We start from the raw sequence: 12,295 nt of genomic DNA, 5'->3' as shown, positions 1-12,295 counted from the left end.
GTCCTGCAGGTGTTGGATGCTTCGCTGCCACAACACACCTGATTCAAATAAAATTGATCTCAACAGCTTGTTGTCCAGTTTTGCACATTTCTACTAAAGATCAATTCATTTGAATCATGTGTGTTGCTGCAGGGGCAGATCCAATGCCTGCAGGACACCGGCCCTAAAGGCTTGGATTTGGAGATCCCTGTTCTACTGGGTGTTATGTAACAGTTGCTACTCACAAATACTATACATGTATTTTAGTAGGAGTGTGAAAATCAAATCGAAAAATCGGAAATCGGGATTTTTTTCTTCACAATTTTAAAATCTATTTTTTTTTCCTTTTTTCTAATAAAATGAATGCACAATAAAATTTTTGTAATTTTTTTGTTTTTATTGATCTTTTTACTTGTCTTCTTAGGCATTATAGCAGCAGAATGATGATCTGTTTACTGTGTTGTTTTTTTCTTCATTGAAATCAAGAAAAATGACGAGCAAAAATAAAGGTTTCATACATTTATTTTGTTTTTAATCTGCAAAAATCAGCAATATCGAGGAATTGTGAGAATCACAATTTAAATCAAATCGGCACCCAAAAAATTGGAATTAAATTGAATCGGGACAAAAGCATATTGTCACAGCCCTAATAATTGGTGTTAAAGAGTAGACTGAGATTTTTATTCTTTTTTAAACTTAAACTACATTTATTTTTGTGTGCAGTTTCTTAGAAACGACAAGTTAAGGCAACATTTTGGCTTCCTTGCAGGTTTTGTTTCCAAAAGATCAGTAAAGCAGACTTCAGCTCAGAATCCAGCTGTTTCTGGATACATTTACTGCGGACAGAAAGACGACGCAGATCTCCATGTTTTCCAGAAACGGCTTGATGAACCAGAGGAAAAACAAAAAAAGCTGATTTTAGGCTGCATGAAATCAGGATTTCACACAGCTTAAAGACGTCTTGTGAATATCAGATTTGCGGCTCGCAGATTGATTACAGCTTGGATTTGTCTTGTGGTGCCTTCATAGTTTAGTCATTAATACTAAGATAGAAAGTGGTTGTAGATTAGAAAGACATGACGACTGAAAGGCATGCAAAATTTCCAAAGGGAGACAAGATGCACACACACACACAGATCGTCTCAGTCAGACTTGGGACAGCTGAAAGGAGAAAAAAGAAAAAAAAAAACAATGTGGCAACAGATTCTGGACTGACGACCCAAAGCAGACGTTGAAAGTTAAAAAAGCGAAAGCTTGTTGCTTGAACTTGGCATGACCAACTGTTGTCTGATGCAGATGTTTTTTTTTGTTTTTTTTTAAAAGCTATTAAAGTTTAAAAAGTTTCTTACTTGATAACATGCAACAGATTTGTATCTCACAAAAAACTGACCTGAGATTTTCCAAGACTGAAGCGTTTCTTGTGCGTCTGCTGTTTGTGCAGCGGACTAGTGCACTCTGGCGGGAGACTGCATCCACACGATCCCAAACAGACAGAAAAAAAAAGTCCATATAAAGTTGGCAAAGATGCAGAACTGCCCCTAAGTGATTCCTAGGAACCCAAAAATGCATATTTTGGCAACAAACCAAGAACCATATTATGACTGCAAACAGATGCAAAACTAGTCCCAAAGAAAGCCAGATGCAGATTCTTAGATAACATTAAATTGGAAAGGAGTCAAACTAACAATAAAACAAGCATAACTCAAAGGCACTAAAAGTCCCCACTGTAACTACATGGTTTGATTTTCCTGAATGAGAATACAAAAGGTCCAACACCTTCCCCATCCTCCTCTCTGGAAGCTATGAATGACCAAATCAGTAAATTTGCCGTCACACTGCAGACCTTTACCTCATTATCACTTATCAGCCTTCATAATGATCACCTCTGCTGCTTCAGATGTGACCTGTCTGACACCATTCTCATTAAAATCTCAAAGTTGCTGTGACGTTCTTCCAATAACCGTTAATCCGACGTCACCGGGCCACAGAGGTGAGCCAAAGTTGATTTGGCACACAAACAGGAAGCTGCCACCAAATGATTCCTGTCAGTTACCTAAATGAAAACAGCTGCAGGAATCTCTGCTGCCTTTTTACTTGCCTTCATATGTCAACATATCACTTTTTTAAATCAAATACTTTTTGCTTTATTCTCTCTGATCAAAACAGGATCTGTTCAAATAAATCTGCAGAGATGATATGGATATTATAAATATTATAAAAGTAAATGGTTAGAAGTTGGAAATGTAGGGAAATCTCTCCTTTTACCTACAAGTTTTTTAAACCCATTGAACGGCTTTGACAGTTTTTTTTTTTTTTTTTAAACAGATACAATCAAATGTATCATATTTGATACACAACATATGAGAGATTTTGCATCACTTTATTGTATAAACTTTGCTCAAATTCCTTTTGGACACAATCTGATACTTGTCTTCTGTCGCCCCAGTAGATACCAGGAAGCAGTAATTACACTGTAATAAATTTTATATTAAACATATTTAAAAATAGACAATTTTTTTTTTCTTTTATGATTGGGCTTTAAAGGGTTAAATGGCTTAATTCCAGTCTTTTTCCTGCTCTGACTCCACCACATGGCCTCATCTGTCCTTTTTTCAAGGATGCAGTGTGCCTTTTGGTTTGGCAATCAAGTGGTCACCTTCAACATCCATCCTGATGGACACTAGTAACTCAGTTGGAGGACTGGCCTGCCAGTACGCCGTCATCTCCAGATGAAAAAGGGGCACCTTGTCTCTATAAAACAAAGGAATATTGTTGAGGAAGGGAATGAGGATGGGGACTGTGTTAGATGCACCATCGAGTCATAAGCTCCATCTTGCAAATTTGTCATCGCAGTTTCAGTGAGCGTTATTTATCAACGTAACCTGCAAATAAAGGAGAGAAAAAAAAATACGCTGACTGCCAAACAGTCAACTGAAGCTATAAATGACTTTTTCTGACCCAGCTTAAAGAAGAGAGAAGTAAAGTAAAACTTTCATAATTCATCAATATCAACAATGAGGTTCAGACAGGAAAAACTAGGATGGAAAGGATTCTCTGGCTTTAGAATTTCTTTCTCACCTCTGCCCATAATATTTAGTTGGCAATGAGCTGACATTTAAAAGGGAAGTAAATTGAACTACAGGAATACGTTCAGCAGAAAACAGATGAAGTTATAAAAAGATCTGTCTGAACTCATCATGTGAACATAAAGTGTGAATGAACCATGAAATATAAGGGCCGCACGGTGCACTTTATTTATTTAATTGCCTTTTCCTTTTAGTTTTTTTTTCTTATTTATGCTTATAACAAGACCATAATATTAAAACAAAAGCATGAAGAAATTGAAAGAGAGTGATTAATGTTGTGAAGTTGATCAGCTCTGCTTTGTGAGGCAGTGACTTTCAGCACCGTGGATAGCGCCATTTTCTGCCTTCACTTCTCTCTGACTCAATACCTCAGCAGCATGTCTATAAGGCTGTATTTATCTGCACACAATGCAGAGCTGATTGAGATATCCAAAGAGAATTAGAAACTTTCACATCCTTGATTGACCTGCACGTTGTATAAATACAGCGACGTCTTTTCCAGGTTCTGCTGTGAAGGCTCGGCTGTTTTAACATAAATGCATAGAAAGCTTTGAGAATATATTCTGAATCAAAACAATATTTCAAGCAGTAAGAATAGACAAGAAAAAAGTCTCATTTCTATGTTTTTATGTAAGGAATATTTTAACAAACACCTGAAGGCTGCAGCACATTGAACAGTGGGTTCTCTGCAGTGGCATGGACGGTAACAGTTTAACAGCCAATCTCGCTCAGCGATTACTCTTCTGATGGGTAGCTCCTGTCACAAAGAAAGAGCCCACTTTCTCCCCCAGCTTCCCAGTAAAACATATTCCCTTAGATGATGTTTGTGCTGGGAAAAGGTGCACTACCTTTTCACCACATTAAAGATTTTGATTGACTTTTGTCCCTAACGACTGGCATCAGAACATCGTGTATAATTGGCTCATGGACCTGGCATGAGTTCTCCCTAATGAAGCACATGGGCAAAGCCGAATTATCATATTATTATTGCTGACTCTCCTTTTATGGAGAAGCTGATTGGGGACCTCCAAATTTGGTCCTCGAGGGCCGTTGTCCTGTTGGATGTGTCCTAGCAGGAACACAACTCATTCCAATAAATGGCTTATTAACAGACTTGTGCATAACTTGACAACAAGATGTTGAAAGTCAGTTTTCTTTGATTTATCAGGTGTGTTGAAGTTCAGAAACATTCAGTAACCACACTGACCAGATTTGGTGATCTCTGGTTTAACAATACAATGATTTTGATTTATACATCCACGGGATGAATGAACCAATAACATAGATCCAAGTTAAAAATATAACAAGCATTGATGCAATAAATATTTATAAGACCAGATTAAAGAAATTAATCTGACAAGAAAAACGCTGATGTCCAAATGTGTGGTGTGCAATTATAATCAAGTTAGACTGTAATAACATAGTTAATACAGCTAAGTATATAAAATATATAATTTTTATTTTGTTAAAAGAACATTTTTTATGTCTGTTTGACCTCAGGAATTAAATTCTATTCAATCAATCAATCTTTATTTATAAATCCCTTTTCGTACAATGAAATTATAATACAGAGTGCTGTACATTAAAATCAAAAGAGACAAAAATATTACCCACCAAATCCCCCCAGATTAAGAGCCCATTACACCCACATATATACAGCATATAACTCAGCCATACAGAACATGACACAGCAACACTTGTGTATATAAAATTATGTTTCGAGGTGCCGTCCCAACCCCAATAACTGAATGGGGAAGCTGAGACACAGAAAACTGATAAGATTTAAGATTAAATAGATAGTCATGAGTAAAACACTGAATCTGTAAAGATAAAGCAAAAATAATAATGATAATGAAAATATTAGATAATTAAAAATGTTAAGATGAGATACAAATCTAAAAGAATGAAAGCATCATACATAAAAATACAGATACAGTAAAATAACAGAGGGAGCTAAAAAAAAAAAAACTTTAATAAATAAATATAATAAATAATAATTAAAATAATTATTACCTCAACAATATGATATTTTACTTTGTCATTTAAGATTAATGAGATTGATTGTTGTTACATTAATGTGTGATAATGTCTCGGATTGATTGCCAGCTCCTGATACTAATCAAACCAAATATAAATCAAATGGCAATATAATTTGTCGTTCCTGTAAATTGTTATCCTTTCATTCAGTTGATATCACATTTTTCGCGCTCATCGGTTTTCAGTTTGACTGAAAATCTTACAAGGAATAAATTTACTGAAATGTCTTTTGAAATTAAGACTAATTTAGTCTTCAATTGTTCTTCACAGTACTGGTGTGCTCCTGGCAGAGGGGACAGTAAAGAGTTAAACAGGTTCATGTTAATGTCCTAACTAACTGGAAGCAGTGTAATATTGATTAATCCAGCTGTAAATGTGTAATTGATCAAACTCAGTCTGATGGGAGGGTGGCAGCAGCCGAACCAGATTAGATTTACGATCAAATCTTAATATCGGCCTTTTACATAAATCACTGTAAATCATTGCAGAGACGGCTGCTTCTGTTCGAACCATGTGTGATGCATTAGTTCTGCCTTATAAATGACAGATTGTTCCTGTGAGCGAGCCGATCATGTTCACACTGCAGAAAACATGCAACGACGAGGAGAAGAACAAGATGTTTCAATTATCTAAATGAGTCCGGGCTGTCTGACAAGGACAGACAGAAACGCTTTAAATTCTTCAATCTGAGCACTGCATTCACTTCATCTCTTTAGAGGAAGAAAGTGGTTTCTTCAAAGTGGTTTTTTGTGTTTCTTTTCCTGCACTTAAATAATAGAAATGTGAGAGGTAGAAAGTCTGAAAGACTTGACATCCTCCTGACAGACAAAACAAGACAGGGGTTTGAATTTGAGACACAAAGGTGAATGATGGGAAACAAATAAAAAAAAATAAAAAAAAAAGAAATTTGGAGCTCTACACAGACAAGACAAAGAAATAAATAGGAAAAAAAGATATCACAAAATAACAAGTGATGAAGATGTTTTAAACAAAGAAAAAAAATGTATGGCAGGAAGTGTAAAAGCATCAGGTGAAGTAAAAAGACAGGATTCTTCCCATGGAGTAGGTAAAGCTTTGTAGTTGCTTTGGAAACTGCAGTTGTTCCAGATTTTTCTCACATTAAAGCTTCAGATAAAAGCGCAAGAGAAGATGCCTGTGGTCAGTAATTCTGAAATCAGATCAGATCCAACAGTCTGTCTGCGTGGCGTTTACTCCTCCCTCAGCCTGAAAGGAGTCAATTAGTTACTCCTTTAAAGAGCGCTTATTAGATATCGGCATTTGTTTTAGGAGATAAACAAGTTTCAGCCTGAGCTGATTTTAATGAGAGGGTTGAAGCAAGATTAGAAACAGATTTACTGGATGAAATCCTAGCATGAAATCAGCCATAATTTGCACAACTTTGTTCTTCCGTATGTATTATCCTCCTTGTTGTCTCAGTTTACCTTTAAAGTTTATCTGATTTCATAAACTCTAACATTTAGCATGTCACCAACAAAAGCTCATTTGACAATTGTGTTGCATCCAGTCTCTTCTCTGCGACCTCCCTGGCAAGTAAAAGTCAGACTGATATTTATTTTATTTTATTGTCATTTTATTTTATGTCTTCATTTCCTCTAGTAATATTCTCCCCTGTTTCTCTGCTGAATCAGCCATGGTGCACGTACAAAGAAGGCAGTATATTGAAATTACCTTGCAAGTCTGTGACGTAGTGCTATAAAGTTAAGCACAGCTAACATTTTGATGCTTCTGGCTCGGAGGGGAAAATAAGGTGCAGTTTCTCAGCCTTGTGATGCTGCAGGGCCACACTGCTTCCAAGAATGTTCCTAATGAATACGTTTTGATGTGCTATCATAACGAGTCAGAAGCGCCGCTTTAATGTCAAGAATTTACGTAATGTTGCTTTAACACAAGGTCACAGAAATGCCAAAGCCTTAATTATTGCATATCTTGGTGATTTCTACTTTCTTATGAAGATAACTGACTGTTTGAAGACTAATAAATAGTGACCTGATCAGGTCTAAGGAAAATTCTGCTCATTTTTTAAACATTTTATTTTTCTTATTCTTGCTGGTGAATAAACAAATGGAGGTTCGTTTATCCCTGCACCTGCATGGAGGAGAAATAACCTAAAACAGCCTCTCAATCTCCTTGGCGGAGGTAATAACACTTTCTGTGATCACTGAGGCAGAAACAATGGAGTCACACATAACCTGCAATTAGCCACTTTAGATGCTTTTGATTTCAACCAGTGCTCCATACACACTCATTTTTGTACCAGTGGAGTGGAAAGCTCTGGGATCAGATGGAAAACAACAGTGCATGTTACACTTGCGCAGGTATATGTACCTGTGCATTGTAATAGGTCAGCTGTGATGAGAAATCTTTCCATGCGTCTACCACTCTGACATCCAGGTGTAAATTACATGCGGGAAATGGGACACGGCTTCAGACAAAATGTCTTGAACAAGACCTAAATAAAACCGTCTCCAAGGTGAGCTATGAGTATGTGTGTGTGTGTGTGTGTTTTCGCATGTGTGAGACTAGTCTTTCATTAGACCAGGTAGTTTGTCTCAGGCTTGTCTCAGGCTTGTCTCGGCGAATGAGAATTGACATCGGTGCTGCTTTGGCTCCGAGCACCAAATTAATGATTTAAAGAATAAAACACACATCTGTGCACACCCACAAGCACACACACAGACTTACACACTGAAAGCCCATTGGTATTGAAAGCTGTAACTCGTCTTACAGAGCTCAGTCATTTGTCATATTTTCTTTTTTTTTTGGTGGCAGAGGATGACAGGTTGGCTGAAATTAACCTCACACACCCACATTCCAAAAAAATATTTCACAACTTTCAGTCATGAGATCCATGTGAGTTGAGGACATAAAAAAAAAGCTCTCATTTTATGTGTAAGGTATGTTTTAGACATATTTTTACTTTGTAACTTATTTTGAAACTGTATTCTGTAAATTACACCCAGAAGGTGCTTTCTGGAAGTTTCATGTTTAGTGTTTTTCAACAAAAATTGCACAATCCGTCAAGTAAAAATCATGAATCAGAAAAAAAAAGTTTCAAAATCAAAAGGTCATAAAAACTTATAACAATAACATTATTTGTCACAGAGAAATTAGTCAATGCTGTGTAAAATAGCAGCTTAATAAGCAAAACGTGTAGCTGCGTTTCTAGTACATTTTTATTTGTTTAGATTCAAGAAACAACAATTACGATTTGCTCATGTTTTCATTGAACAGTGTTTAGCGCTATATCCTCAAGTCTAGTAAAATCACTCACTCACAAGATTTTACAAAAGTTTCGGTTTATGGAAAGTAGGCTAGTAGCATAATTTTGGGGTTTTCTACTCGTGCTGAGAATTTGGTACGGCTTTTCAAATTTTTTTTCCCACATCTTCTTTTATAAAAGTCTGAAACTTGCTGCTGTTTGTTACACACCACGCCATCTTGACCAGAAATGAACTGGTCGTGACAACCCACGTCATGTCCGGGGACACGAAAATGCGAAAAAAGTGTCACTATTACACTTTTGAGATATGTTTCTGTATCAAAACATCTGTACAAGCACTTTGAGAGCGTAAAACCTTTAAGCAATATTTGAGACTTCTTTTAAAATGTAGATGTTTTCATTCGTATTTTTTATTGCGACATTTAGTTTTTGAGCAATTCTGGGTGTCATGGAAACGCACTCAGTGTCAACAAAACAGCCCCAAGTAAACAGTGCTTTGTCTGTACATGTTTCGCACATCCTGTCCCACCTTCAAGACCTATTACACATTACTCACACCCAGAAAGTACTAACAATACAGAAATATATGCTAGAAACAACATTAGATCATGGATCTTTGCACATTGACTCTGGACTCGGGCAGCTTGAGTGAAGTTGGCACAAATGTGTCTTCATAGTGTTGAAGTTTACCGCAGGGGGTCTCTATCATCTGCCGCATAGCTAAAGCTCATATTCTGTGTGGAGCATTTGCAAACCTGCCTAAGAATAGGATAATCATAGACTGTCTGAAGGAAGGGACAGGTAGTCCTTCTTCCCCATCACCTTCATAGCAGTGTGTACCAACCTGCTGAGCTTACTGAGCTGCTGAGTTGTACCGTCAGACCACCGTACCATGCTGTCTGCCCATATCTTACTAAAAAAAAAAAAAAAAAAAAAAAAAGAAGGGGGGCGGGCGGGGTTGGGGGATGACTTGTAATTTTGCCTTGCTTCAGTAATAAAATAATTTGACCTTACTGGAGGTTTTACTCAAGTGTTAATTACTTTGTTGCAGAAAACAGAATAAATTAAAGCAGTTTGTTAAAATGCTACCTTAGGGCAGATGAGCTCAACAGTAACTAAACTAATTGAGGTCTTAACACCTGCAGCTTCCTCTGGAAAACTGAAACACAAATGATGGATCACCAAACTATGGAAGTGCAGGCTGCAGACTAAGTCACTAAAATAAACACTTACATCCCTGCCTAATGTACAAACATTAGCTCAAAGCCATTAAAGCTCCGTAAAACCACTGAATATCATCCGATTTTCTCTGCACCTAACTAGATCCTCAAAGTCACTTTGTTGCTATGACAACAAAGTATGTTATCCTGATAATTATGACTTTTGTGTCAGTGCATGTTTGTGTGCGAGCAATATTTATACATAAACATGCTATTAGTTTGTAATTGATTGCGTTTTTCGCTGTTGGGCTTTGCAACCCAATTTGAGGAGGTCTAACTGTTAGCTAAATGTTAATACCACATAATTTAAGAGAAATAATATACAGATGAAGATGATGGTCCAGGGGAGACTGATTTTCTTTTTTTTTTTTTTCTTCTGTCTTTTCACAGTGAACACATGCCATGACCTGCTGACATTACCACCACCCATTAACCCCTTTTCTGCAAGCTTTTCTACAAAATGGCACCAACCAACTGGCTGTTGTTTTGGCGGCCGCCATTTCTGCTGCTGATGCTGATGCTCTTACTGACTTCCTGTTTACTCTCCAAGTCGGCCTCAACTACGTTGTTCCCCAAAGACATGGAGCCACTCAGCGTGGTCAGCTCAGAGCGTAAGTTGGTGCCTTTAATTGGTGCTAATAGCACACATTGCCATTTTCATCTCAATATGTTTCTAATTGAAGCAGTAAATGTAACATAATGTTAAAATGTACATATTTTTCTCTCCAGTTGATAAAACAGTTTTTGCATAAACAAAATATTTCATAGACAATTAAAACATGGAAAAAGTGAAATTTCACTGCAAAGCAGGAAGTATCTTTATTTGCTGTGATAAACTAAGCTGCTACATACATGTAAACAAGATCACTGAACATAGAAATTCGTAATGTTGTCGTTTTTCTTTGCAGAATCGTACCAGTACCCGAGTTTTCAGGGCTTGCTTCAGGACAACGACACGATGCGTCTGGGTCTTGACTTTCAGAGAATGTTACGGATCAACCATATGCTGTACATTGCAGCGAGGTCAGCACATGCGAGTCGTGTATTTTTGGGAGGAACATCCTAATGCTTATGGTTTAATCCTTCTGAAAGCTACCGTTAATAATTTTACCTAAATAATATAAGTAGAATGGCAAGCATTCTATTAAAATAGTAGTACTAAATCAAATAAAATACACTTCAAATACTCAATTACTTATCAAATAGCAAAGAGTGAATTGTTAAGCAACTCTGCTCTGATTGGTCAGGACCAGTGGTCTGATCCAGCACTTCCCATCTAAATCAAATTTACTGAAGTTGAAGAAGCATTTTAATATTAAACAATATTAATAAACAAATCAAAAACACATTTAAGTAAAAAGTGTCCACACAGTGTTTAGATTTACACACTTTTTTGTGGTAGCTAAGAAAAAAACAAACAAACGACAAAACTGAATTAACATTAAACTCTTTAAACTAAATTTATTTCTTGGTTAACAGACAGTTAACCGGCAACACATCCTATAGTTGACTATGCAATTGTTTTTAATTTGCAGATTTTTTTTAATTTTTTTTTTATTTTTTATTTTAACATGATTTAAAGCATTATTTTGGACTCTAGAAATGCAAACTATTTTTTTTTAGTAGTTTGACAAAATTTTAATCAAACAGTTCAACAGTAACGACATAAGTGTTGGTTTCCTCATGATTTTTGTTAAATGTTTTATCTGCTTTAAATTCGGCTCACATTCAAATAAAAGTTATCTTTTTTTTTTTTTTTTTTTTTTTTACTTTAACTTTTGATTGCTTATGGTACTGGTAATCCTGTCTTTATGGAATTGTGGTCATGTTGTTCTTGTTTTTTTATCGGATAAATATAAACATTTATTACATTCATCTGAATCCTTAAAATCCCCTGCGAGGTGTAAATCTGTGTGGTGAGTCCTGACTGTGCTTTGAACTCCCTAGGGATCATGTGTTTGCTGTAAATCTGACGACAGCTTCAGAGGCGTTTGTTCCACAGCTGGTGAGTAAATTTACATGATATGCAGTTTATTTTTAGATTTATTGCTTTTAAAGAACATAAACATGTTTGTATCAAGTATTCAAGATGTAAAAAATAAGTAGATTAGCTATGTTTTCACATTAGCCCCTCGAACTGCTTCCTTTTGAGCTCAGAATTTGTTGTTGATGCATTAAAAATAACAAAAACTATACCTTGTTTTAAGAAAAAACATTTTCATTCATAAAGTAATGTATCAATAAGAAATCTGCTATTTAAAACTTGTTTGTATGTTTGTAGTTTTGAACCTGATTAAGACCTGTGGCTTGGAAAGCATATAAATAAGTTTGACAGGTTTTATGCATCGATGTTTAAAGTTAGTTTTTTAACAAGGAATAAAACAGCTTCTCTTTTTTGGATTTATTGCACAGTATTTTTCAGCTTTTCCACCAAGTAGGTTTTAAAATATATCAAGTAAAAAATGGAAGAACTAGGGATGCACCGATCCACTTCTTGAGAGATTCGATCCAATACCGATATCTGAAATTTGCCGATCTGCCGATACCGATATTTGCCAATACCAAATCTGTTTATAGGAACATTATTGTGGGTATTGTTATTATTGCTGTTATAACTGTATAAGATTTCATTAGGTTTTAATAAATTACTCATCTTGTCTGAAGTTACCTCACCAATACAAATATAACATTACAGATCTAACAATTTCAACAAGTTTTTTTTTTTTTATTTG

General features: G+C 35.9%; 1 protein-coding gene across 1 annotated transcript in view; it reads left to right on the top strand.

The window, feature by feature from the left end:
- Positions 1-10,023: 10,023 nt before the first annotated feature.
- Positions 10,024-12,295, top strand: part of LOC306770170 (semaphorin-6D-like) — a gene marked incomplete at both ends in the record, with an annotated part of 80,963 nt that continues 78,691 nt past the window's right edge. The window contains 3 exons of the mRNA XM_079258997.1: positions 10,024-10,174; positions 10,472-10,586; positions 11,511-11,568. Coding sequence (XP_079115123.1) covers positions 10,024-10,174; positions 10,472-10,586; positions 11,511-11,568 — 324 coding nt within the window. The remainder of the gene's footprint in view (positions 10,175-10,471; positions 10,587-11,510; positions 11,569-12,295) is intronic.

The sequence above is a fragment of the Telmatherina bonti genome (assembly GCF_933228915.1).
Source record: "Telmatherina bonti genome assembly, chromosome: 19".
Lineage (NCBI taxonomy): Eukaryota > Metazoa > Chordata > Actinopteri > Atheriniformes > Telmatherinidae > Telmatherina > Telmatherina bonti.
This window is presented reverse-complemented; position numbering and strand designations above follow the sequence as displayed.